The following is a 27,352-nucleotide window of genomic DNA, read 5'->3' on the forward strand; positions in this document are numbered from 1 at the left end:
GGGATGGAATTTGGCACCATATCTGTCCCAAAATATCCTTTTGCATTTAAAAATCACACACTGCATGTAGAGTTGGACAGCATCTTCACCCTCAATATCTATTCAGAATCACAAATTTTCACTAGAGTCAAGTTTTCTGAAAGGTGGTAGGGACCTGACGTCATCCTCCGCATCCCCTTTCATCCTTCCATCACACACGACCCGTTCTACTACCATCTCCGCTGAACCTCTAAGATGAGGCCAGAGTGTAGAAAAGACAACAGTTTCCTTCCAGCTCTGCGATCAACCCCATAAAAGGGTGGGGAGAGCGGGAGGAGCCTGGATCAGTGATCCAGTCTTAGCATCAGCCCTCTTTAAATATTTGGAGAGCAGTGCAGGGTCCTGGCCCAATGTGGCACCAACACTAAAACGTATCCTGATTTGGTCATCCTGGCTGTGGCTGTATTTTGTGGGAAACACCTACCCACAGGTGTATTGAAATTGTTACCAGTCTTGGGACCCTTGGGACAAGTCTATCTGCAGTTAACATAGGGAGGAGGGAGAGAATCTGGTGCAGAGCTGTCAGAGGCCAGCGTAATGGAATATGACCTTGAGGGAGAAATGACAACATTGGAGTTCTAAGTGGGAAGAGCTTGTGCACAGCAATGTTGGGAGACGTATGCCTAGGGCCTTTTCTAGAAGCTATGTTTGCATAGAAAACATAGTTTTTACTCTCCTTGTGTGTTTATTTAGAGGAAAGGCTGACGGGGTTTGAGGAAGCGTGGTGGTGGTGGTAAGACCAGAGTCTGAGTTCTCCCCCAAAGATCATAGCAGGTAGGAGATGAGGAGGTAGTTTCAAGCATTGCTAGGGCAGCTCAGAAATATTTAGGGCGAGGGCCCTTGGAGAAGTCTGGAGTTTCCGCCTGGATTCCATTTGAATTGGGCATAAATGTAAAGATGATAGCATTTGTTCCTACAGGCTGGTGTAGTGTAAGGCATAACTTTTGCACACGGGAAAAATAAAATAGAAAGTATGAGATAAAAAAGAGGTTAAAAAGCAAAAAAAAAAAAATGCATGCTGATTAAGGGAAGAATCAAGATTTATAAACAGGAAGAGAAGACTTAATTAAGTTAATAATAAAAGATAATTACAAATATTTTGAGAAGCTAAAGAAGTGCAGTTGAGTTGGGGGGTGGGGTGTGGTCAGGGAACAGGGTAACTAAGAAAAAATCCTGATGGGGAAAAAAATTGAGGAAGGAAATAACTTATTGTTGGAAAATGGTTTCCACTCCTCATCTCAACCACTTGAGTTAAAATAAAGTAAGAGACATGAAACAACAACAATTTCCAAAGCAATCACCCTCAGACATGTTTTGCAATATAGATAACCCAAATGGCACCAGGCTATCCCGAGAAGGTTACGACTTGTAATTTCATCTGCTTCCAGTGAATGGCACTTTATGTTTACCTTGCACTTTTTGCTGAGTTGCTCATAACATGCAGAAACTTGAACGCTCACAGAAATGGCCCTGCAGTCCAGCCACTCTTCAGAATCCAGAAGATGAGGGGCAGGAGAGGACTTTTTCCTGCTGACTGTGGTCATGCATCGCTGGAAGATTTATGGACAAGACCAACAGCCACATCCATATCTCAAAGTCACTAATTACCAAGAGAAGGACTCAGCCCAGAAGCACTCAGAGTATAGAAAGTCCTTGGAGAGTGAGTCTGTTGGAATAATCAGAATAATCAGACCCATTTTATCACATTCTGATTTCTCAGCTGCCCGTTTCCGATATAGGCTGTTTTCTACTGCCCAGAGGGAGCATTATGAATGGTGCCTGAGATTTTTCATAATGTTAACATCTGAATGAAAGGACCAGACGTGACCTTAGAGTGAAAGCACACAAGACCAGGGAGGAGGCTAGGGGTCAAGGAAATGTCCCAAATTTCAAAACGGTACATTTCAGAAATTGCCATGAAAGCTTAGTAGCAATTCCCAGATAAATTCTAGAATAGATAATTAAAGAGATGGTTTTAGAGCTCTTACTAAAGAAAGAAGCTTCCATTGGGAGCCAGCATGATTCTGTAAGAGCAAGAAACGCCGTATTAGACACTTTCTCTTTTGATAAGTTTACTAGGATACTTTACAATTTCTATCATGCTATGCTTTTGGACAAGAAGGAGAGATGTGGGCCTAGTGACCATCCAGATAAACTCTGTAATGGCACCAAGGATGGTGACCCAGGCCCTGTGGTCCTGCCCTTGCTCCCATTCATTCAACTCAACAAAAGTTCACTAATTCAACATACACCTATAGAGCATGGATTTTATGCAGGGCACTCTTCTAGGCAAGGGATAGAAAGAAACTGTTCAATTCCTGTCTGCACGGAGTTTAGAATCTAATGGAGGGAAAGGACAAGGGCACAAGCACTCACAATACAAGCCTGAGAAACAAAATCACAAAAGGAGAAGCACCAAGTGCCCTGGGGGTGGATGGAGACGGAGGTCCCTTCTGGTTAGAAGATGAAGGAGGCTTTGCATGGGAGATGGTGTTTGAGGTGGAGGTTGCAGGAAGAGAGATGGAAGGGGACGAAGAAAGGCATTTGCCCATACGGTGTGAGCGAGCACAGGCAGGCTAGGGAAAAGGGTAAGCACAGAGTCCAGTTGGATTGAAGCAGGACTAGAAAGGAAAGTCAGGACCGTTGTCCTCTCACTGGGAATCAGCCCTGGGGAGGCCGTGATGGGGAGGCAATCGAGGGTCTGGGTTCAGGCGTCACACAGTCTGGCATTTGAATCCCGCCACAGCCACCACCTTAGCCATTAAGTTGAGCAAGTTACGTAACTTCTCTAAGTTCTCGTTCCCACACCTATAGAATGGGCATGATTATACCTAACTCAGAGGGTCACTCTGGAGAGTAAATGAGACTACATGTGAAGGGGGGCCTGGCACGGAGAAAGTGCTCTCTAAACGCTACTCAATAAAGCCCAGAACGAAACTGGAGGAAGCTCTGCCTTTGCAAGTTTGATCTGGCAGTTGGATAGCCTTGATTAGAGCAGGCAGAAGAGCAGAAAATGTCTTTCTAATATTTAATCACAATCTAGTTTAGCAAGGAGAGCCTGGAGGCTAAGCCCAGGTGGGCTGTGGGCTAAGCCAGAGACAAGGCAAACCTCCCATCACGGAGAAGGGGAGGGCAGGGCAGGCAGAGTCTGCAGGATTTGGCAATTGAAGCAGTCTTGAAAGGCTAGAATTGTGGGTTGGAGCAAACAGCAGCAATAATAGCTAACTCACATATTAACTCATTTAATAGTTCTCATAAGGGAGATGCTATTATTATCCTCATTTTACAGACAAGGAAACTGAAACCCAGAGAGATTTAGTAATTAGACCAAGGTCACCCAGCAAGTAATGGCAGACCTGAGATTTGAGCAGAAAGTCAGGTCTCAAGGTCTGCAGTCAGGAAGGAAGGAAGGAAGGAAACTGATCATTATGGAGTATGTATAATGTGCCAGACCCCAAATTTCACCCAAAGGAATATTTAGGAAGCTGGAAGGCCTGGAAGGAGGTAAGATGATTTCGAATATGTCCTGGTAGACCAAGATGATGATGTGAGGGAAGGTTACTTCTACTCCATAGGCCTGTGAGAGGCATTTGAGGAGAAGGCAGGAAGCTGACCCCTGCTCCAATATGAATCACTTACTATGGAGCTGTGAGCAGCAGTCTTCAAGTGTTTCTGTTCAGTGGATCCACATTTCTAACTGTCTGTGAAAATCTTGGTCTCTAGGTGTGTCTTCGGACTCTGATGACTATTGTGTGTGACATGTGTGAGGTGTCTGCATCGTGGGTGGTATGTGTGTGTGTGTTTGTGTAGTTAGGTGTGGAACCTGCATGGTTGTATATGGGTCTATGGGTGTCTATGTATGCGTGTGCATGAGTGTGTGCAATTGTATGGCAAGCGGTTGTATATGTGTGTATCTGTAGCCTGCAAGGTGAATTTGAGTCTGTGTGTGTGTGTGTGTGATGTGTAGAGGTGTCCGCATGGTGAGAGTTTGTGTGGATCTGTGGTTAGCTGTAGAAGCAGCTGTCTGTGTGCATGCATGTGCCCTCGTGGTATGAGCACTCTAGTGTGAATTTGTTTTATAGTTCTAGGTGGAACTAGAGCAAAAGCTGAATGGCTTATCACCCTGGGCAAAGGCAGACGTCACACCCCACCCCCATCGCCACTCCCAGTAGGAATTAATAAAGGCACAGGAAGCTGAAACAGAAAAAGCTCGGCAAAGCAGAGGCTACATTATTGCACCCCCAAAAACCTGGGGGGCCCCTACAGGACAGTGTTGGAGCCACAGCTGGAATAGGAAGTTTCCTAGAGGGGTCACTATCTTCTGTCAGACTCAAAACCTGCCCAGTACGGACGTGAATCTGGGATAGAGGGAGTCACTAGGATAACATGGTTATTTTCCCAGATGATATAAATGGATTCCAGATAATTCTATAATAGCATCTGCTGGCTCGTCTTTGTGAGTCCATCTCCTTCCAAGGCCACAACTGACTGCATTCCTATTTGTCAACTAAGAAGTGGATGTGATTCCTGCTTCACTCCTTCCTACCCCCTTCTCCTTTCCCCCAAATTGTCATAGCTTGGAGACCTACTCCAGTAGTCCTCCCCGGGGCACAGGGTGGGAGAAAAGTACTTTCTGGTGAGGCAGCAGAAACAAGAGGCAGAGGGAATGGGTTAGCCAGCAGGCAGATCAGTCGAGTCCACAGCTTAGAGTTCAGAGCCTGCACTGGGACAGGGCTGAGTGGCCAAGCAGGCTGGAATTAGGGGGTAGGCCCATCACAAGACACATCTACTGCCTGGAACCCAGACACCAGCCGCCAGAACAAAGTGAGAGGTGTGAGGTCAAGGTTTAAACAGGAGAGGGGGCATCAGCTGACCTCTAGGAACTGGGAGGCTGAGCAAAGCAGTAAGAGCCAGGGCACGGGGCCAAGGGAGGGTGTCCACCACTACAGCAGAGAATCAGCTTAGTGGGGACATCTATAGGAGTCCTGCAGAGCAGGCCCAAATCCCCAGAGATGACTGGATCCAGGGGTGCTAGTGGAGTAAATGAGAACATCGGGCTGCGGTAAGATAGGGAGAAAACCGTCTTCCATTTCCCCCTGCCCATCTCACCAAAAGCCCACATTTTGGTTCTGGAGAAAATCAGTCTCCTGATAGGGTGACTGGTCTGGTTTTTATGCATGGACATATTTGGTGCATACAAACCAAAAGTATTGATCCAAAGAAATTCAGTTAAAGGCCAGACTTGTCTCTTCCCCGGATTTAGAGCTAAGATACCACTTAGCTCTATGCCTGGATTTAGAAGGAGTCATTCCTTCTATCACTCAACGCCAAAATCATTTTGGGACCTATATACTGTAAATATAAGTTAATAAAAACATTAGACTGTGGATCTAACAATAGAAACTCAAAACTTCTTACTTACTGAAAAAGTATGCAAGAACCGCTAATTCATGCCTCCACACTTAATAGTATGCCTTTTTCAAACTTTTTTTTTTGTGAGGAAGATCAGCCCTGAGCTAACATCCATGCTAATCCCCCTCTTTTTGCTGAGGAAGACCCGCTCTGAGCTAACATCTATTGCCAATCCTCCTCCTTTTTTTTTCCCCCAAAGCCCCAGTAGATAGTTGTATGTCATAGTTGCACATCCTTCTAGTTGCTGTATGTGGGACGCGGCCTCAGCATGGCTGGAGAAGCGGTGCATCGGTGCGCACCCGGGATCCGGCCCTGGCCGCCAGCAGCGGAGTTCGCACACTTAACCGCTAAGCCACGGGGCCGGCCCTGGCTTGTTCAAACTTTTAAAGGATAGAAGCTATCTGTTGGTGTTAGGAACACCCCTGGCAAGGATTAGGTGGCATATCCCTTGGGTTTGCTTAGAACCCTTTAAGATATGCAGTATGAACCATAGAGTTTGGGGGGGGGGGCGGGTAATACCATCCTAATTCTGATATTCTTATGCTATTAATGGCACTTAAGATTGCGTTAATCCTTATAGCTGCTACATTTTCCTGTTGGTTTCTATTAAACATCTAAAAAGGATGTTTAAAAAAATCAAATTGTTTAACTATTCTCTCTTGTTCTGTACAGTTGATTTTTTAAAGCCAAACATTAAGTTAAGATCTGATTGCTTGAAATCTTGGGTATATGTTGGTAAACACTGTTCTAGGAGAAGGAACGGAGCTTGTGTTGGAGCCTGCTCTGCAACCAGCCTTCTCTTTGCCCACCAAGTCTCCAGGCAGGAATCTTCAGAGGCATCCTTGACTCCTCTCATCCTTAATGAGTCACCAAATTACTAAATCTTATCAGTTCTGCCTCTAAATATCTTCCTGTCTGTTCCCCCTGCTGTCCTCGTGGTTCAGGTTCTAACATGAAATACTGCAGGGTCTTTGTAAAATGCAAGGCCCATCAGGTATTCTCTGCTCAAAATGTTTCAATAGCTTTCCAGCTCCTCCAAGACAAAGTCTAAGTCCCCTCACAGAGCTTAAAGGTCCCCTTACAAGTTCCCCTTTTTCTACATTTGCAGCCCAATCTCTAACACCCCCCTGCACATCTTATGTTTCAGCCACTCCAGTATGCTTACTGTTCCCTGATACGCTTGGCTCCCTTCTGCTCTGAGGCCTTTGCTTGCACGTGCCAGGCATTGCTCTAAACGCTGTACACAGACTAACTCACTGAATCCTCACTGACACTCTCTGAAGTAGATAGTGTCATTCCCGTTTTACAGATAGGGGAGCTCATCTGTCAAGCATTTTGCCCAGGGGCATGCAGTTAATAAGTTGTAGAGCAGGCTGAGTCCCATAGCCTGAAATGCCCTCTTTTGCTTTCTCCTTGGCAAACTTCTACCCATCTTTCAAGATAGTTTAAGCACTAACTCTTCTGGGAAGTCTGCCTACCCCCTGAACTTGCCCACCAGATAGTACTTTTATCATTCTGGGCTAATTGTTTGCTAAATGATTGTCTCTCTCTCAGCAGTACAGCCACTGAAGACAGGCCTACGCCCTATTCCTAGCTGAGTCCCCAGAACCTACATTCTGTGCCAGGAATCTAATGAATGCTTTGATGAAGGGATTCATTAATGAATAAATCAATTAACCATTTACAGGGTTCCTTTTCTAGTTGTAATACAGTGCATAGCAATTTGCCAAATTGTCAACCTTGGTAATCAATTTTTCCTGTAATGCATACAAAAATCTGGCCAAAGCTTAATTGTAGACCAGCTGTTTTCTGAAAATCAGCTCAATTATCTCAAGTTCATTTAAGAGCAATATAGCTTTCCAAGGTGCTCTAGAATTACCTAAAAATGCACAGTGGCAGGATGTTTTTTTATAATTTTTTTTAAATTTATTTTTTTCCCCCAAAGCCCCAGTAGATAGTTGTATGTCATAGCTGCACATCCTTCTAGTTGCTGTATGTGGGACCGGCCTCAGCATGGCCAGGGAAGCAGTGCGTTGGTGCACGCCGGGATCCGAACCCAGGCCGCCAGCAGCAGAGCACGTGCACTTAAACGCTAAGCCATGGGGCCGGCCCAGGAAGTTTTAAAATTACTAATCCCAGCATCCTGTTTGCTCAGAAGACGTCCTTTGCGTTTATCTCCTTTAGGATGAGACTTATGCTAAGAGTCAGAAATGGAATCTGTGCAGAGGAGACTCAATAGAGCTGACTGGTCACACGTATGACCAGATAGGTAATGGTCAGAGAGAAAAGCTATGAACCCTGAGAAAAATAAACCTGAGCCTTTTCTGCACAAAATATTCACCAGGAGAAAACAAATACTAAAAATCAGATAAGCACGTGAAGCCTGAAAGGAGAGGTGGAATAGCACAGCACTTGCCTTGCTCTCCTACTTATGCAAACAGGACCAAAGGATCAGGTGTCCGTACTGTCTTAACTACATTTTCCTATTTTCTGCATTCTCAATGCTCTGGCATCTAGGGCCTAGATGTGACAGATGGGGGTGAGGGGAGACTGCCCTCCCAGGACTAGCCAATTCTTAGAGATAACAAAGTACACATTTCATAGGCAAATCAACAAATCCAAAGCCCACACCCCCAAGTGCCTCCTTTATCAAGCTCTCACATCAAGCCAATATTCCTCTGCCCTAATCAACTCAGGACCAGGTACTTGAGACCAGGTACTCAAGACAGCCCCTACACCCCGGAACCTACTGAAATTATTCAAACCAGCCAATCCTGAACCTGCTTAGCCTGGTTACCCTGCCTTGTCCATTTCTTCTCATGAAAACCACAATAAAGGCCCCTGCCCATGCTTTCCTCTCACCCCTTCTGCCTCCTGATTGACCCTGGTGCCTCCCCATGTGGCCCTGCGTGGTGAGCCATTCTCCTGCTTCTAGGGATCTGTGAATATGAAAACTTCTTCCTTCATGACAGCATTTCATGTCTACGTGTCTTACCATCCCCAATTAAAACAAATTCCAGGTACATTTTAAAACACATACTTAGTCTATTTCATGTAACAGGATTCTTTTCCTTGATCTTCCTACAAATTTTTGAAGTAGGTAACTAGATATCCTCATTGTCATCATCACCCTACAGATAAGAAAGGGAAACAGTGAATTTGAGTGACTTATCCAAGGTGACACAAAAAAATAGTGGCAGAGCTGGGACTTAAACACAGGATTTGGGGTGAGTACAAAATGCTGAACATTTCCCCAAAAGATCTATAGACGACCATACAAAGTTATAAATACATTCCCCTGTGAACCTTTGTGTCTATAAAATGGGGACTATAGAATACTGTCTTTTGGATAAATACAATAATGTATGTGACAGCATTTTGCAAAATATGAATATGATTCAAATCAACATATTAAACTGTCATGAATCTTTTTCCAGTCTTCAGGGTGCAGAATATTCGAGTAAACCTTTGTCCTTTTTTGGCTGCCCAGCATATGAACACATCCTTGGTTTGGTGAAGCTCCACCTCCCTTTTCTTCCTTCTTCCAGCAGATGCAACATGTGACTGACACAACAAACAGGCCCACATCTGCGGTGCAAACCTGACTTCTAAATGCAGCGTGGTTTTGCCATATGAGGTATAACAAATCCTAAGCATGAACTCTAGTCCAGTGAGCACAATATCCTTCACATCATTATAAATATGACATAGGACGTGCAACAAGGGATCAGAGGCATTATTCTATCAGGTTTTGGATTCCAGGAAGCAGCTACTGCAGTCCTGGCTGGAAACAAATAGATGGAGCCAAAGTCATGGTCACCTTCCTACAGTTGAGATGTGAGCTCTTAAGGCATTGAAAGAAGTATTCATGGCAATGATTGCTACCCTTTATGGTGAGCATCTCTGGGTCTGGCATTGTATGAGGCACTTTGCCTATGTTATCTTGCTTAACCACCACTTAACAGGTAAGAAAACTGAAGCACAGGGAGATTAAGACCCTTTGTTAGTAAATGATGAGTCCATCAGACTCGAAGTCCGAACGAACTCTAAACAGGATTTCTCAAACTTTTAATGTGCATAGGAGACACTAGAGATGTTGTTAAAATGCAGATTCTGATTCCATAGGTCTGTGGTGGGGCCTGAGATTCTGCATTTCTAGCAAGCATCCAAAGGATGTAGATGCTGCTGGTCTGAGGACCCACTTCAAGAAGCAAGCCTCTAAGTCATTATGCTTCTTGAAAAGTGCTTCTTGAATCTCATAATAAAAAACACTCATGGATTTTCTATTTGTTCCAAGCACTTCCCTAGGGCCTCTCTCTTTGCCAGAGCTTGGTGACATAAGAAGTGATTCCCGGGCTGGCCCCGTGGCTTAGTGGTAAAGTGCGCGCGCTCCATTGCTGGCAGCCCAGGTTCTGATCCCGGGCTCGCACCGACGCACCGCTTCTCCGGCCATGCTGAGGCCGCGTCCCACATACAGCAACTAGAAGGATGTGAAACTATGACATACAACTATCTACTGGGGCTTTGGGGGGAAAATAAATAAAATTAAAAAAAAAAAAACAAGTGATTCCCTCTGCATATATTAAATGCTATGATTTAACTCATGAATGATTTCTTCTTCCATTTGTTCAATCCACAAACCTTTAATGAGTGCCCGCTAGGAGCCAGCCAGAGGGGTGAGTACCGAGTATCCCAGGATAAATAACATAAAGTTCTGGCCTCCAAAAGAGGAGCTACTGATGGAGATAAGCTGTCCTGAAAATCTCTGATGCTTCCAGGAAAGAACACCCTGCAGCGTACTGACTTGAGACTCCAAGTCCACTCATGGGCTTTTATGGCTCCAGGACCATCTTTACCACCACAAGTCATGGGCACATTTCAGCATTGTGCGTTCCAATTCTCTTGGCACAGAGAAAATTTTATTGTAACTCATCCTGTCCAGACTCTACTGTGAAAATACAGTTCACCTATCATGGGTCATTGACTGTGTCAGTACACACATAAAATTATGCCATTTTTTTGTTGGGACAAGAACGTCGAATGTTTCTTAGGCTTATTTTTGGGGTAAGAACTGCCAAAGACAAAACTTGAGTTTTTCAATGTGCTTTTAAGAAACTTTATATGCATTTGGAATACAGCAAGAAAATAAGTCTAAAATTAAAATTAACCTTAGGTTTATTTAATGAAATTAAGTCTCAGAAAGCAGAGTCAGAATCCTAGCAAATGGAAACCTCTCCTGAGATTAAAAGTAAATGCCTTCATGGGCCGGCCCCGTGGCTCAGTGGTTAAGTGCGCGCGCTCTGATGCTGGCGGCCCGGGTTTGGATCCCGGTGCGCACCGACGCAGCGCTTCTCCGGCCATGCTGAGGCTGTGTCCCACATACAGCAACTAGAAGGATGTGCAACTATGACATACAACTATCTACTGTGGCTTTGGGGGAAAAATAAATAAATAAATAAAATTAAAAAAAAAAAAAAGTAAATGCCTTCCAAGGATGTAGAAATCTATCAAACATATTTTGAAGCATCTAAATCATTAAAGTCAATTTTCTCTCATTGACAGAGTAATTCGTTTTCATTTCTTTATTACTGTTGTCTGAGATTTATTTACTATTGTTATTTAATCATGGACTAAGTACACATTTCAACTAGCAAGAAATCTGAATTATGACATCAGATGGCTCCCAGCTGTTCCCTATGTGTGAATGAACACCCACAGAAAATCCCTTTTTTCTAGTAAATGCCATTCCTTTACCCCACTCTTATGGCATGACTGATAAGGAATGGGGAGACAGAGGTGAAGGAGTTGGGAAGTGAGGAGAGAAGAAGGGTCACACTCCAACAGGCAGCCAGCATCATTTGACTGCCAGCTTCCAGAATACTGTTGGTTTCCTTCCACTGAAATCCTGGCACCTTTGCTTGGATCATATGGTCATTTGAGGTCATTTAAACCTATTTCTACCAAGATGCAGATAAGATTCTGAACAGTCAGGAAAATAGGAAGCCGAGATAATAGGTAAGGGGAGATTAAAAGAAGGTTAATCCTGTGAGCAATTATATTAGAGGAGCCTTTACAGCTATAATTCTTTGGTGAACTTCTACCGCAAGGTAGTGAAATATTGTGAAGCTCTTGAATTGAACTTCAGGTTGAAAGAGGCTTGAAGGGACTCTTGGAGCCCAGGTCTCTCAGTTTGTTGAGGGGGAAATCTACGAATGAGGCCCAGAGAGTTTCATTGCCAAAGTCAAGGTCTTCCAGCTAGTTAATAAAAGAGTCGGAACTTGAAACTCAGTCTGCTGAACTGCAATCCAGTGATCTTCCTTTTTGTTGCCTGAGTACGTCTTAAATCACTCTTCAATTCGCAATGCTCCAGCCTTCCTCCAGGAATACAATTTTGCCCTCGTCAGGAACTACCGTGGGTCATTGATTGTGTCAGTGTGCATAGAAAATTATGCCATTTTTTGTTCTCATTATTACTCATTATTTTGTTCATTCACTCATTTTGCGAATATATATCCAGAGCTCCCTATGTGCCAGGAGCACAAGGAGAACATAACAGATCAGATCCCTATCCTCAAGGTGACCACAGTTTAGCTGCAATCCCTCCTTGTTGCACAGTTTAACGTTCACAGTTAAAACATCCCTATTAACACTGACATGAGAGAAAAGCAAAACAAGAAACATAGCCTACAGTGGATATTATGTCTACATAGTCGTGCTTTTGAAATTGTGTCAAGAAGCTTTCAGGTGGAGACGAAGATTGAATTACAAATGTCCCTATAGTGTTTTCCTGAAACTTATTCCACAGAACTAGTCGAAGGGGCCTGTATTTTTCACAATAACTGTAAATTAGAAAGTTATATGGCTATCCTGGGGGCATTTAAGAGGGTTAGCAACAGGAAAGTATGACTCTAGCAATGAAGTTATGTAACTAGCAAGGGGGGAAAAAAAACTCTGGCAGCTTAAAAAGGTTTTCTGTTTTTCTTTCTTAGAGGAGGCTTAACATGGCCTAAGTCTAAGATTTGTCTCCAACTGACAATGTAGGCTTAAAGAGTTCATTAATTTAAAATGCGATATAACCGTTTTCATTCCTCAACGTCTTCTGAGTTCTTTTCTCAATTTGGAACTGTTGTGATGTTTGAGAGCCTATTGGCATAGAAAGCTGTCCCAACACCCCCATTGTTATGTTTTCTAAAAGGAAGATGGAAAGGAAAAGCAGCCAGCATCGTCAGCAATGATTCCATGTGAATAAGGAAATCCAAATTTGTGAGTCCCCATTTCCTTTGGAAATATGAATCAGTGTTCCTAATGTTGAAAACAGATTTCTGCAGTAACCTGTATCTTTTATAAAGATTTTAATTCAGGATGAAGAAAGTGGAGAGATTATGTTAATTTTACACATTCTAATCCAAGCATTGTCCACGGACAAGATTTTTCAAATTACCTCTTACGTGCAGGGTACACAGCAGATATAGAATACATTACGTTTACTACTGAGAAGCAAAATCAAGAGGATAAAATTTTAAGGGTAGGTGATTATTTATACCATCATCAACACTATTTAGTAACAAAATTTCCAACTCCATGTTTTCCAAAGTTCATTTGGGGAAGTGGCTGTTGAAGTCATATAGAAATCTACCATGGTTCTTATCCTACATTGGAGCTAAGGCTGAATGCCTACTTTTTATAATACCTGGGTTTTGTTAAGGAATATAGAATGAAGGGTAATAAGACAAAATATTTTGTTAAAAAGATGAACCCAGTAAAGAACAAAGAAATAGACTTACCCGCATGCCATATCTTTTACTTGCTGCCCAAGGTGGGAGTGGGCCAAGAGGGGGTCATGGAGAAGGAACAACCACCAGAGGTGTGCAGAATGACAGTAGTGTCCCCACAGCACTCTTCTCTTTAAATTTTCCCTTGTGCCTAGGGAAACCTTCCACAGTGGAAGGAGCTATTTTGAAATAACCCGAAATAAATGTAGAAGTTGGGACTGAAAACATGCATAGCATTGATTCCTCAAGAGAGTCCACATCTTTTGAGGGCCTAACTGGGGTATCCAAGCTTGAACATTTCTGCTGATTGTCATTAGAAATCTCCTGGCTTTAACTAATTATTCTCTCTCTATCCTTTGACACGCACTGTGGACTAATGACGTGAATACTTGACAGAAAATCCCATAAAAGATTATGCTTTAGTAACTTCCTAGTTAAAATTTTATTTCATTGTCTTTATTGGGGCCAAGGTGCAGTTTTGCCATTTTATTGTGAAAAGCCTATATTTTATAAAATACCATGGGCAATTTTTAACGTCATAAACCCACAACTTGTGGCAGATTTGTAAACATATCAAATAGGCAGAAAGCAGAGGCAGATAGTGATTCTTCTAATGACATACAAGCAAACAGCAAATAATTGTTTACTTGGAGGTATCCTGAGGTATGAAAATGGCTTTAAAAAAGAAATTTCCCTCTTAAGGTACATGTACTTGTAATAGCGTTTTAATATGCAGAACAATGAAATCTTGCCTACATATATATTTTTAATAAATCTGAGTTTAAATAAAGGATAGTTTATGGGTATTTTCTTTCACTTAACTACTTTTTAAATTTTTCTTGCTCTGCTAATTTATCACTAAACATGATTTTAAAAAATATGGAAACCTCTCTAAAAACAGCATTCCCTCCGCTCTCAATGCTGTCCATCTTGTCATATGCTTCTATTATTCTGAATACATGTATGAATATATATACATATATGTGTGTGTGTATATTTTATACTCAGACGACCTAAGGAAGCACAGGAATTTAGGATAGAGTATGATTTACCCACAACATATATATGTAAGATTCCTCCACGATGCAGGGCAAATTGAAACTAGCTTTTAAAACAAGCCAGTCACTTCCACTCTTTCCTCAGGAGTCTATTATTCACATTAGGTATTTCTGAAAGATCCATAAAGTTATTCTTAACTTCCTTTTGCCATATATAATACACGATTTAATTCTTTCAGCCAATGTTCATACACCCCATCCATCCTAGGCAAATCTTGGCTCTCTAAGCACTCAGTCTTTACAGATTGAAGAGCCGACTATATACAGCTTCGTCAGCATAGTGAGGGGAAAAGTCACATTTTACTCCCACCCCAAACAAAGCTATTATATTTACCTTCTACTTTGAAGATAGTAAAGTGCGGTCTGCAATGGAAGGAACCCAACGCAGTACCTGCGCAGTTCATCCACAGACCCTGGTAAACCCAAGTGGCGGTTATCACCGATGATGCTCTGGTGGTTACTTTCCACTCATTGGATGTGGTCGCAGCAACGAGAGCTCCAAACCCTCCGACGCCAAACACCAGAGCTGAGATCTGGGCCCTGGACATGTCGCTCAGCCTCCTCCAGTGACACTGTCCGGACAGAACGCTTTGGTGGTCTAGGCATGCAGCAGACAAACAACACTCGGACAAGTGTCACAGCAAGTTAATGTGGGTATGTGACATTATTCCTTCTCCGGATGGCCTGAGGAAGTAACGGAACTTAGGATAAAGGCTGATTTACCGATGGCATTTTAAAGAGAGCCTAAGATGATCATTCTAAGTTCCTACATGGGTATTTACTAAAATTTTGTAGATGGATTTTAAAGGTTTTGATTTCGCAGATTTTTTTCCTGGCACCATAGTTAATGCTTAATTTTCTGTTAGCCTGAAGCTTAACGAACCATGAGACTACCAGATATTACAAAGTACAAATTATACAGCAACAGTTAAGGCTTATTGGACCAATTGCTTTAGTCTTGCGTGCTTCTGAATCTTTATACAAATGGAATCATATTGCAAGTATTCTTCTGTAACCTATTTTATCACACTATATTATGTTTGTGAGATTTATCTCTGTTCAGGAATGTAGCTATCATTCCTTAAATAATACAGCTGCATATAATATTTCATTAGGTGAGTATGCTGGGATTTATTGATCCATTTTCCTGGAAATGAACATTTATGTTGCCCACACACACAGCAATTGGTACAGATATAAACATGCATTCCTCCTTGTGCACCATGCAAGAGTTTCTCCAGGGTGTGTCCTAGAAACAGAATTGCGAGGATTAGAAACACTCATCTTCAGCTTTATAAATAATGCTAAATTGCTTTAGCAAATGGTAATAGCAGTCTACTGTCACCCACTACCAGTACGTGAGTCTTCATTTCTCCACTTCACAACACTTGGTATTGTGGTGTTGTCAGAATTGTTGTGTTTTCTTTTTGCTTCTTAGTCTGAGGGGTGTAAAGGTGTCACCTGATGATGACTAATTTGTATTATCTGATTACTAATGAGATCGAGCATCTTTTCCTGTGTTTATTGGCTCCTTGTGTTTTTGTCTACAGAGACCTTTGTAGCTTTTGCTCATTTTATCCACAGTGTTGTTTGATTTTTTATAATTTATTTTTAGTGCTATATATATCTTGGATAGTAATCCTTTGTTGATTATTTGTGTTGTAAGTATCTTCCCCCAGTTTGTGTTTTGTCTTTATGCAGCCATTGGATAAAGAGTCTTAATTTTAATGTAGTCAAATATATCAAGCTTTTGCTAAATGGTTTGTGCTTTTGAGATCTTGATTAAGAAATCCCTGCTCAGAGATAATAAATACATTGCCCTTTACTCCTATATTCTGTATCTCATTTTTCTCATATCTGTAGGTTTTTTTGTTTGTTTGTTTTTTTTGGTGAGGAAGATTGGCCCTGAGCTAACATCTGCTGCCAATCTTCCTTTCTTTGCCTGAGGACTATTGTCCCTGAGCTAACATCTGCGCCAACCTTCCTTTATTTTTTATATGTGGGAGGCTTCCATGGCATGGTTTGATGAGCGGTGTGTAGGTCCATGCCCATGTTCTGAACCTTCGAATCCTGGGCTGCCAAAGCAGAGTGCACAAACTTAACCGCTATGCCATCGGACTGGCCCCTCGTATCTTAACCAATACGCCATCGGGCCAGCCCCTCATATCTGTAGTTTTTGCAGGTTGAATTGACGAATTTTCTTCCTACTGACTCTCTCACTCATAGTGGTTTGTTAAACCACGCGCTTTGTGATTTGTGTTTGCGAGCTCATGCTCCTGGTAACTTTATTCATGGAAATGTTTTGAGGCCTGAGTTGGATAGTTGTTCCCCCAGGTAGGATTTATATTTGCTTCTGCCTGTTGTTCAGGGAGCTATCAAGCCAAAACTATTCAAACTAAATTCTCAGCTTTTTCTAGCCATCCAATTAGTGTGCATTCTGATCCTCCACCTGACTGAGTGTCAGCTTGTGGGTAGGAATTCTCAGGCGACTTCCTCTTGTCCTTCTACTCAGATGCAAGGCTTGAGACAGGATATTTCCTTATCATTACCCAGGAGGATAGTGATGGTAATGACAGTGGGGGATAGCGATGGTGATGGAGGTGAGGAACCAGTACTTTTTAATTTTGCCCACTGCAATCATTGCTTTGGGGTGGGAACAACTTTATGCAGGGTTCTCTGATCCAGTCTACAATCTTGCATAACAGTAGTGTCCCCTGCCCAGGGCCCATTGGGAATTAAAATCTAGGTGTCCAGGGATCCTTCAGGGTAGCCACTGGCATCACCGTTGGCTTATCTTTCTGTATTTATGTTTTCTCCTTATTTTTTGGCCTTGAGAGATTTCTTTTACCTTCTTACCAGGTCAGGTATGAATTTAAAAATACTTTTCAAAAATTTTTTTCTAGATAATTTAGGTGTTTTGTTCTAGGAGGGTTGTGTAGGATATCTAATCCACCCTATGCCAGAAATGAAGTGGCCAAATGTTATAAAGGAAACACATGTTTAAAAGTATCTTTAAAAATCAAATAGCCTATCAGGAAATAACAGTAAATGAATTTATCCCAAATGAAGAGAATCCCAGAATTTCAGATTTCTGCAAATTTTGCTGTGCTACGTAATCTCAATTCATATATAGCTTCATTTGGAAGTAGTTGTATGTTTTTAGCAGAAAAAGCTCTCCTTAAAAGAAAAAAAAAAATGGACTGTCTGATAAACCTCTTTCTTAGTACATTATTTTTTTCTTCATCACAGTGAGTTGAATTCCCGGAAAAGACATGCCTGGTTTTGCATTTAGGATGGAAACCCAGGGGCTGGCCCTGTGGTGTAGTGGTTAAGTGCGTGTGCTCTGCTGTGGCGGCCTGGGGTTTGCAGGTTCAGATCCGGGCACACACAGATGCACAGCTTGTCAAGCGATGCTGTGGTGGCGTCCCATATAAAGTACAGGAAGATGGGCACAGATGTTAGCCCAGGGCCAATCTTCCTTGGCATAAAAAGGGAGGATTGGCAACAGATGTTAGCTCAGGGCTGATCTTCCTCACACACACACACAAAAAGATGGAAACCCAGCAATTTAAAATGAAAAACCACCTATTCTGTTACATCATTCAAATGAGACTATTAACTAAATTTCTTAAATTTAGAAACATTAATACTCACCTCTTTTGTCAATATCTTGATTCCAGGGCTTAATTACAGTGCTGTAAAACATTCTTCCAAATATTTAATAACTACTTATAAAAATCAAACAAACAATTCTGTCTATGAGGAGTTATTAGTCTCTTGTCTGCCAGAATTTTGTGCACTTTGATTTTTTTTCAGATGTAAATACATATTAAAGTCTCCTTTCTGACATAAAGATTCGGAAGATTAGCATCTGAGAAAGAAAACAGAGAAATACCACCTGGATGAGGCTGCAAATGTTTTGGGCATAGGACCAATTTCCAGTTTACCTCCCCCTGCGGGGAAAAGAAGAGATGATTTCTCTGGAAGAATTCAGCCAAACTTTGTTCACTATCCCATCGTCAAAATTACTAGGAGATACCAAATTTTAAATGTTTTTGATCTTTTTGTAAAGCTTCCTGAATTCAAAAGTTAAGTGCAGGTGGGTGTGGGGGGAAGAGTCCATTGTAATTAATCATAGAAAAAATAAAAGATGAGAGAATTAAGTCTGCAAAGGCAGAAACATTAGAAATAGCCAGTTTATGGGCCAGCCCTGTGGCTTAGCGGTTAAGTGCGCGTGCTCCGATGCTGGCGGCCCAGGTTCGGATCCCAGGCGCGCACCGACGCTCAGCTTCTCTGGCCGTGCTGAGGCCGCATCCCACATACAGCAACTAGAAGGATGTGCAGCTGTGACATACAACTGTCCACTGGGGCTTTGGGGGAAAAATAAATAAATAAATAAAATTATTTAAAAAAAAAAAGAATAGCCAGTTTAAATCACGGAGCACTCCACTAGAGGGAAGACAGTGGGGTGTTGTGAATAGAGCTGTAATTACAGAGTTCTCTTTGAAGGGGGGATGGAAATCTATGAACTCTTCCAGGCTAATAAATTTTATTATATCACAAATATCTCCCTCCTAAATTGGTGTGAGGATTATGATGTAATACATATAGAGCATGGAAAAAGTGCTAAATAAATGTCATCTACTGTTATTATTATTCCTAGAAGAAGGACCATACTGAGATTGGAGTGACCAACCCTTTCTAGGTTTTAGCACTGAATGCTTTGTTTCCTGTGAATCTCTTCACCCTGGGAGGAAACAAGTAGTTTCAAGTTTTCAGTTTTTGGGGAGTGGGGGAGGATGGAGGAAATTGACTGACTGAATCCCTATTTTTCACAATCAAACGATAATCTCCTGTCACAGGCCTAGCAAGTTTTCTGTTTCTACCCTATCTTCCCTTCATGCTGCCTCCTGCCTGCAAGCAGAAGTTCATTCTTGCCCTAGGAGACAAGTCAGCACGTTGCCCTGAAGAGGGCCGGCTAAGGCGCGGTTTGGACTTGGTGTTCTCTGCACCATTCAGCAGTTACCAGCAGAGGGCACACTCCAAATTAGCCTGCGCTCAGTCTGTATTTAGAATTTCTCTTCCCTGAACCGCTTCGAGTTTTTTGCCGGCCATGAAGTTTTAGTACATCGCTCTTCCAAGCTAAAATGTGTACATCCTTTTTCCTCTTCCTTCCTTCCTCCCTTCCTCCCTTCCTCCCTCCCTTCCTCCCTTCCTCCCTTCCTTCCCTCCCTCCCTCCCTTCCTTCCCTCCCTCCCTCCTTCCTTCCTTCCCTCCCTCCTTCCTTCCTTCGTTCCTTCCCTCGTTCCTTCCTCTTTCCCGCCTTCCTCCCCACCTCCCCCTCTCCCTCTCCCTCTCCTTGCTTCCACTTTTTTTCCCTCTTATTTTCTTGCTTTCATTTCTGATTTTAGGTGCAGAAGGTAGGGTTAATCATACACTTGAGTTCATGATGTAACATCATCTTTTCACTGTATGAAGCTGCTCTCCTCTTTAATTTATTCTTTTTAACCCCTATTCTCCATTTCCATTTTCCTCTCTTCCATAAACAAACAACAAACAACTGTTCTCTGGTGTTTACTGTGCCTTCTTTTGTTCTGCAGTCTTTAAAAAACATACTTGTCTGGGGCCGGCCTGGTGGTGTAGTGGTTAAGTGCACGTGCTCTGCTGGGGTGGCCCAGGGTTCAGATCCGGGGCGCGCACAGATGCACTGCTTGTCAGGCCATGCTGTGGCGGCGTCCCATATACAGTGGAGGAGTCCCATATACAGTGGAGGAAGATGGGCACAGATGTTAGCCCAGGGCCAGTCTTCCTCAGCAAAAAGAGGAGGATTGGCATAGATGTTAGCTCAGGGCTGACCTTCCTTACAGAAAGAAAAACAAAATGTACTTGTCTGTCTGGTGTGTGGGTTTTATTAATTTATGAAAATTGTATTGTATAATATATCTTGTTCTGTTAATATAGCTCGCTCTGTTGCTTTTTCTTGACACTACACTGTTAAGACTGTTCTATGTTGCTGGGAGCCCATCTAATGATTCTAACCTATTGCTCCTGTGGTCACAGAGTATTCTATGGTGAGCGTCCACCACAATGTTCCTGTCCGCATCCCCTGTGAGGGACATGGGATTGCCTCCAACTCCCCTCCTCACCGCCCCAACAACACTCTAATGAGCATACAGTGTTTGTTCCCTTACGGACATGTGAGAATTCCTTTGGGTGTAGACCCAGGAAAAGAATTACTGGGTCACAATGTCTGCTTTCCCTGTACTCAATTTGCGAAAGTGCCGCCATATTGCTCTTCACGATGGCGGCACTGACCTATGCTCTCTCCATGGAGCACGAGGGTTTCTGCGTATCCTTACATCCCTGCCAACACTTAGCATTATGCAACTTCCAAATTTTTGTCAGGCTAATGGGTGTAAAGTGATATCATTGCTTTAATTTGCATTTATCTGAAAACTTGAGCATCTCGTTGCATGCTTTTTAACCTTTTAGTTTTTCCTCTTCTAAATTTGCCCACTTTTCCATTAGGATTCCTTATTGATTTGCAGCCATTTCTTGTATATTCTAGATATTAGCCCCTTGTCAGTTTTAGACATTTCAAATATCTTCTCCCAACCTGGCATCTGTTGATTTGTCTATGGTGTCCTTTGTGAGACAGACATATTTAGTTTTAACGTAATCAAATTCCTCGATATTCTGTGCTTTTCAAGTTCTGCTTAAGAAGTCCTTTCCCGCTGTAGGACACCAAGATGTTCTCCTGTATTTTCTTTTACAGTCCATAATCCCTTGTTCACAATTCTGAAATCCAGTAATCCAAACCATAAATTTTGGCATCATCTCAGTCAGCTGGAAACAGATGGCATGCTCAAATTGGGTAATTTGGGGAGACTTTAATAAAGGGACATTATTAAAGGTGTCAAGGAGAGTTTCTCAACCTCAGCACTACTGACATTTTGGGCCAGATAATTCTATATTAAGAAGTGCTGGGGCCGGCCCGGTGGTGCAAGCGGTTAAGTGCGCGCGCTCCGCTGTGGCGGCCCGGGCTTCGCTGGTTCGGATCCCGGGCGCGCACCGACGCACTGCTTGGCAAGCCATGCTGTGGCGGCGTCCCATATAAAGTGGAGGAAGATGGGCACAGATGTTAGCCCAAGGCCGTCTTCCTCAGCAAAAAAAAGAGGAGGATTGGCAGATGTTAGCACAGGGCTGACCTCCTCATAAAAAAAAAAAAAAAAAAAAAATCTCTGTCTCAGAGTCTGTGTCCCAGGGAATGCAACCTAACACAACAACAACAACAAAAAAGAATACTTAGGACCAAATGTACCATATAGGACATCGAGGATGGAAATAAGAAAAAGCCAAGAATAATGAAATAAAGAGATGAAAAGAATCAAAAAAAAAAAAAAAAAAAAAAAGAAGTGCTGTCCTGGGCATTGTAGGATATTTGTCAGCATCCAGGCTCTCTAACTGCTGGATGCCAATAGCACCCCCTACGTCAAGAGTCATGACAACCAAAAACATCTCCAGACATTGCCAAATTGCTCCCAGTTAAGAACCACTGGTGTAGAGAGCCCAAGTGGGATGGCGCAGTGCCTTGGGCTAGTACCAGCCTATGGGTCATCACCCCAGGGTCTGAAAGGGTGGGGGGAGGGAGTGGTTCCCAGAACCAGGTGAAAGAGAGGTGTTGTGGAGAAGTCTGCCTTACAAGAGCCAGATCCTTTAGTGGAGGGACAGAGCCAGCCTGGAAAACCCCACTGGGAGGAGCCACCAACCTTCCTTCCCCTCCCCTCCCACCTTGATCTTATGCCAAAGGGCAAGGGAGCCTGTTGTGAAGTCCCAAGAGGTTGCCTCCCAGGCAGAGAGCGAGGTGGAGACGGGAAAAACGTGGACCTAGAGGGAGCAAACCAAGGATGCTCAGCACAGCCCCAAAACCTGTTTGGTGGCAAAATGCACCAGAATTAAACTGAATCTATTTTAGTTTTCACCTGATTTACTGCAGAAATACTGAGAGGTTTCATTATAGGATGCTATCCTAGATCCACATGGGGGTGTCATGCAATATATATGGTATATATACTGTATTGCCTTTCTAAAATCCAAAAAGGTTTGAATTGTAAAACACGTGTGGCTCCACGCATTTCAAATACAAGATTGTGGAAATATACCTTTCACATTTAGGTCTTAAATTCATCTGGAGTCTATCATTGTGTGATGTGAGGTAGGGATCCAGTTTTATTTGTTTCCACATAATGAGCCTGTTTTCCCTACAGCACTGCTGTGAGGAAATGATCCCACCTTTTCTCATTGATTCATTGTGCCTTTCATCCTATATTAAGTTCTCATATATACGCATGTCTCTCTATTCTGATCTACTGGTCCATTTGTGTAGTCTTCCTCAGTGTGGTAGAATACTACACTGTTTTTATTACTTCAGCTTCCCGATATATCCTAAAATCTGGTAGGAAAGTCCTCTCTCTTTGCTCTTTTTGTTTTTACAGTAAATAATTTATATTGTTAGTTTTATCAGAAAGTCTTTGTATGTATATATATATAATTTTAAAAAGACAATAAGTACATGATGCTTTTTGATGCAAATTTTATTAAAGCCAGAAATCATCATTATTTTTCAGAAGAAAAAATTAAAAATATATTTCTTTTCATAATTTACCTTCAACAAAGCATCTTGGAGCATATCAGTTCCATTAAAGGATGGTAACTTGTATATTATAAAAAGTCTTTGATACAAAACACACAAACTAATACCTTAAATTTTTCAATCTGCAGGTAGAACTTATCGATTCTCTTCAGTTTCTGAAGACATAAAATTGTTTTAAATTATAGTAGATCAAATACCATGTATAGTTCTCTGAGGCACAGGCAGAACTACTGTTCTCAATGCAAGGAGATGTAAGAAACATGAAAACTAAATGCACTGTGTAATCCTTGATCATATCTTGAATTGGATTGATTTTTTAAAAAAGCTATACATGATGTTATTAGGACAAGTGGGGAAATATAAATATTGGCTATATAGGTACTATTACTGTAGCAATGTTAAATCCCTTGGGTGTGATAATGCTACTGTGGTGATGTAGGAAAATGTCCTTGTTCTCAGGTGAACCGTGTTGAAGGATTTGGGAGTGAAGTGTAAAGATATTTGCAACTTACTATCAAATAGTTCAGAAAAATAAGTATATATAAAGCAAAGGTGGCCAAAGGTTGATAATTGATGGATCTGGATGAAGGCGTCTGGGCGTTCTTTGCACTATACTTTCAATTTCTCTGGTTGGAAAATTTTCGAAATAACATGTTGAGGAGAAAGAGATAGGAAATCATAGAAATGTTAAAAATGCATGTTGAAACTTGTATATAAAAAGGCTTCCATGTCCTCAGAAGCAAGGCAGTCAGTCTTCCAGGGCGTGAGTGGAGTCTACATTCCATGACCACAGGGAGTGTCCTGCTTCCCTGAGGTGAGCAGAGTCCCGTGCCAATTTACTCTCTTTGGAGCCTGAAGTCCTGGGTTCCTTCTCTAGTGCCTTCAGGTCTGTCTCCTCCACTCTTCAGTGTTGCTCTCTGGAGCCTGGGCAGAATTAGGCTTGTATCAGCCAGGACTCTCACCAGGTTTGCAGCTCCTGGTCTACACGGTGAAGAAATTCAAGTTCAACATCCCACAGCATGCCTCCGTGGCCCATACATCCCTGTCCTCCTTTTTAAAGGTTGATTTTGGGTCGGCCCCGTGGCTTAGCGGTTAAGTGCGCGCGCTCCACTGCTGGCGGCCCGGGTTCGGATCCCGGGCGAGCACCGACACACCGCTTCTCCGGCCATGCTGAGGCCGCGTCCCACATACAGCAACTAGAATGGATGTGCAACTACGACATACAACTATCTACTGGGGCCTTGGGGGAAAAATAAATAAATAAAATCTTTAAAAAAAAAAATAATAAAGGTTGATTTTGCTTTCTGTGGATCTGTTATGAAAAGTGAGAAACTTAAGCTTCAAAGCCCCTCATGTGCACACACCCATGGGGTTCCTGAGAGTAGCTGGGAATCATAGAATGTGATAGGTGGGGAAAAAAGGCAGGTTGTAGTCAGCCAGCATTTCTAAGCAAGCACATCTGGTAAACTGCATAAAAAAATCTCACAAGAAAGGGACCTGCATCTCCAAGTCTCCAGTATTCTGTTGTGCTTTCTTTTCTCATTTTAAATAAATATTCATTTTCACACCTAATTTTGAATTTCATCAAGAGAGCCCTCAAAACTGTATAAACCTTGATTCAACCCTGGGTGGACCTTTATTTTCCATCATTCATTTTAGAGTAAGTTTATCAATTCTTCATAACATCTTAGTGCAATAAAATTTTACTGTTTTTAGGCATCAATAAGATAAAGAAAGTGGAACATGAAATGGAAAGAAAGTAAGTCTCTAGATGTATGCTTTCATTTTTAGGTCTTGAATTACCTGAAAAAAGTTATTCTCTTGATTATGCTTGGACTTAGATAAAAATTAATCTCTCATACCCTTTGCTGAAGATATCACAGCCATCGGATATTCTTGAGTAAAGGAGTCTGGCTGAGAAATAGTGAGATGTTGACACTGGGCAGATAGGGGAGGGAATGAGGTATTTTCCTGTTCCTAACATCTCCCTTATAGACACTCATCATTAATGACAACTATGTTTCTTGCTCAGTGTCGCTGAAAATTATCTAAAATCTGGAGATATTGCTGTCCCGCATCTATTTCTCTGATATTATAGTAATGGAATCATTATAGTTTCACTCCAGGAAATTATAAAATATATTGCCTTGCCAAATGCGTTTTCACTTTGGTACATGCATTTAAAAGTGGCTTTCAAAGCAAATATAATGGACACATTATCGACGGTAAACTGAATAGAGGTCTGCTAAAGCAATCAGTGCTGGGATAAATTAACAAAGTAGCCCAACCCAGGATTGTGGTGGGATAAAAAAATATTGTTGAATTATTCGTCACTTTATTCAACAAATAATCTGATGCATGGTACTACACACATAGGAAGAACCAGAAAGTTCAGATTTATAGATTTGAACCGAATTTTCCAGAGAGCTGCTGTCTTTGCCCAGTTCTTACTTCCTGTTTTCAAGTTGATCATTTGCCACCACGAGTAGTGAATTGAAATACTTGATTTGGCTTTTATCCAGGATGGAAAGACTCTTGCCTTTCTACTTAGAAATAAACAAACAAAATTAGGGTCGGTTGTTCTAAGCACTCCTGTTTGCCATATAGTCAGGCAAGATCCTTCATTAGATCCAGACAAGTGTGAGCTGCGCTGGTTCTCTTGATGTTTGACGTTGCCCAAATCTGCCCTGGAATGCACGGTATGGAAACCCATTAGGTACGTTGCTCCTGCGCGTCCTCAGGAGGGAGGGTGGGAGCCCGGAGCGAAGCTGACACCTCAGGATTCCATTTCCAAACCACAACATGAACATAATCACCCTGCAACTTCAGAGGAGGCGCAACATTAAATCAGCAACCAGCCTTATCTTCAGCTCGCAATTGAACTGCAACATGGTGAAGATCAAACACAGAAGGGATGTTTACATAAAACAATCATAAACACTCCCAAGCCGTCCTTATGTTCATACAATGCACTGTTTCTTCTCTTTATTGTGAAATATAACACACATTCAGGAGAGTGTCTAGAACATAATGGACCATGGTATTGTGAGTGGATAACAAGCGTACTAGGGGAATTCCAGCTGTCCCCATCCTGAGAACTACTTTGCTCCAATCCTCATTAATGGCCTGCCCATTTGTCATTAGCATTTGCTTTCTAATTCCAGGTCTATTTCCAAATTGTTCTTCACGGACAATGCCCGGATGTCTGATTCCTTGTTTGTCTATATGGATCTGGGATTAGCTTTTTTTTTTTTTAGCACACTCCAGATCTCTTTCCTCCTTTGTTATCATTGGTTAACACATCATTGGACCTTACTCACTTCAGGCCAACTCCCCAGCTAGCCCCAACAGGATGGAAGCCTAGAGAGATTACTCCAGAACCGTAGGTAGTGTCTACACCTCCCTGTACGATGGAGAAACAATGTGAGAGATGGCATGTATTGGTGTTGGCTTGCTAGCTCACAGAACACCTCCCTAACTTCCCTTGAGAAACTTTCTGACTTCTTTAGGAATATTAAAGATCTTTCAAAGCAAATGTTTTTGCTAGTTCAGTATTTCACCCCACTTGACAGCTCCTTCCAAAATGAATCCTCATCTCCAGATTACTTGTCAAATCTTCACCCTCCTCCCACATATCTTTCTGAATTTTATATGGATACCAGTAAATTCTAGACAGGATTTTTGATGATAATTTCAGAACCACATCATCATTTGGTGCTGGAACTGCCTTTTCTTGATTATTTTGTAGTGATTCAAAGCTCAACCAAGAACTTAAAAACATAATTCTATTTTATACGGAGATGGGTTGGCATTTGAGTCTGCTCCCATTGTCAAACCGTGTACAGCAATGGACTATGAGCAGGAGGCTCGGGGACTCTGGGCTGAAGAGGAGGAAATGGCAGGTGCAGCCTTGTCAAATTCTGCTTCTATTAATGGCATCTAAGACAGGCGTGAACTTTAAGGAGCAGTGTGTTGTGGTGGCGAGGAATGGGCAGGGGCTTTGGAGCCACGAAAAGCTGGGTTGGCCTTGTATCTACTAGCAAGTGTGATCGAAGGCAAGTTTATTTATTTTTAGCTTTTAAAGAAAATTGTGGTAAATCATAGGTAATAGAAAATTTACCATTTTAACCATTTTTAAATGTAGTGTTCTGTGGCATTAAGTACTTCCACATTGTTGTGCAACCATCACCACCATCCACCTCCAGAATTTTTTCACTTTCCCAAACTGAAACTCTGCACCCATTAAACAATAACTCACCACCCTCCAGCCCCTGGCAACCCCATTCTACTTTCTTTCTCAAATTTGACTACTGTATGTACCTCATATGTGTGGAAATATACAATATTTGTCCTTTTGTGTCTGGCTTATTTCACTTAACATAATGTCCTCCAGGTTCATCCATGTTGTAGCATGTGTT

The 27,352-nt window shown here is 42.1% G+C and overlaps 1 protein-coding gene across 1 annotated transcript in view; it reads right to left on the reverse strand.

Moving 5' to 3' along the window:
* CLDN10 (claudin 10) overlaps positions 1–14,829 on the reverse strand; it is a 99,469-nt gene extending 84,640 nt beyond the window's left edge. The window contains exon 1 of the mRNA XM_004423115.3: positions 14,616–14,829. Within this exon, the coding sequence (XP_004423172.1) occupies positions 14,616–14,829 (214 nt within the window). The remainder of the gene's footprint in view (positions 1–14,615) is intronic.
* Positions 14,830–27,352: the final 12,523 nt, after the last annotated feature.

The sequence above is a fragment of the Ceratotherium simum genome, chromosome 10 (genome assembly GCF_057802395.1).
Source record: "Ceratotherium simum simum isolate JZ-2026a chromosome 10, ASM5780239v1, whole genome shotgun sequence".
Taxonomy (NCBI): Eukaryota; Metazoa; Chordata; class Mammalia; order Perissodactyla; family Rhinocerotidae; genus Ceratotherium; species Ceratotherium simum.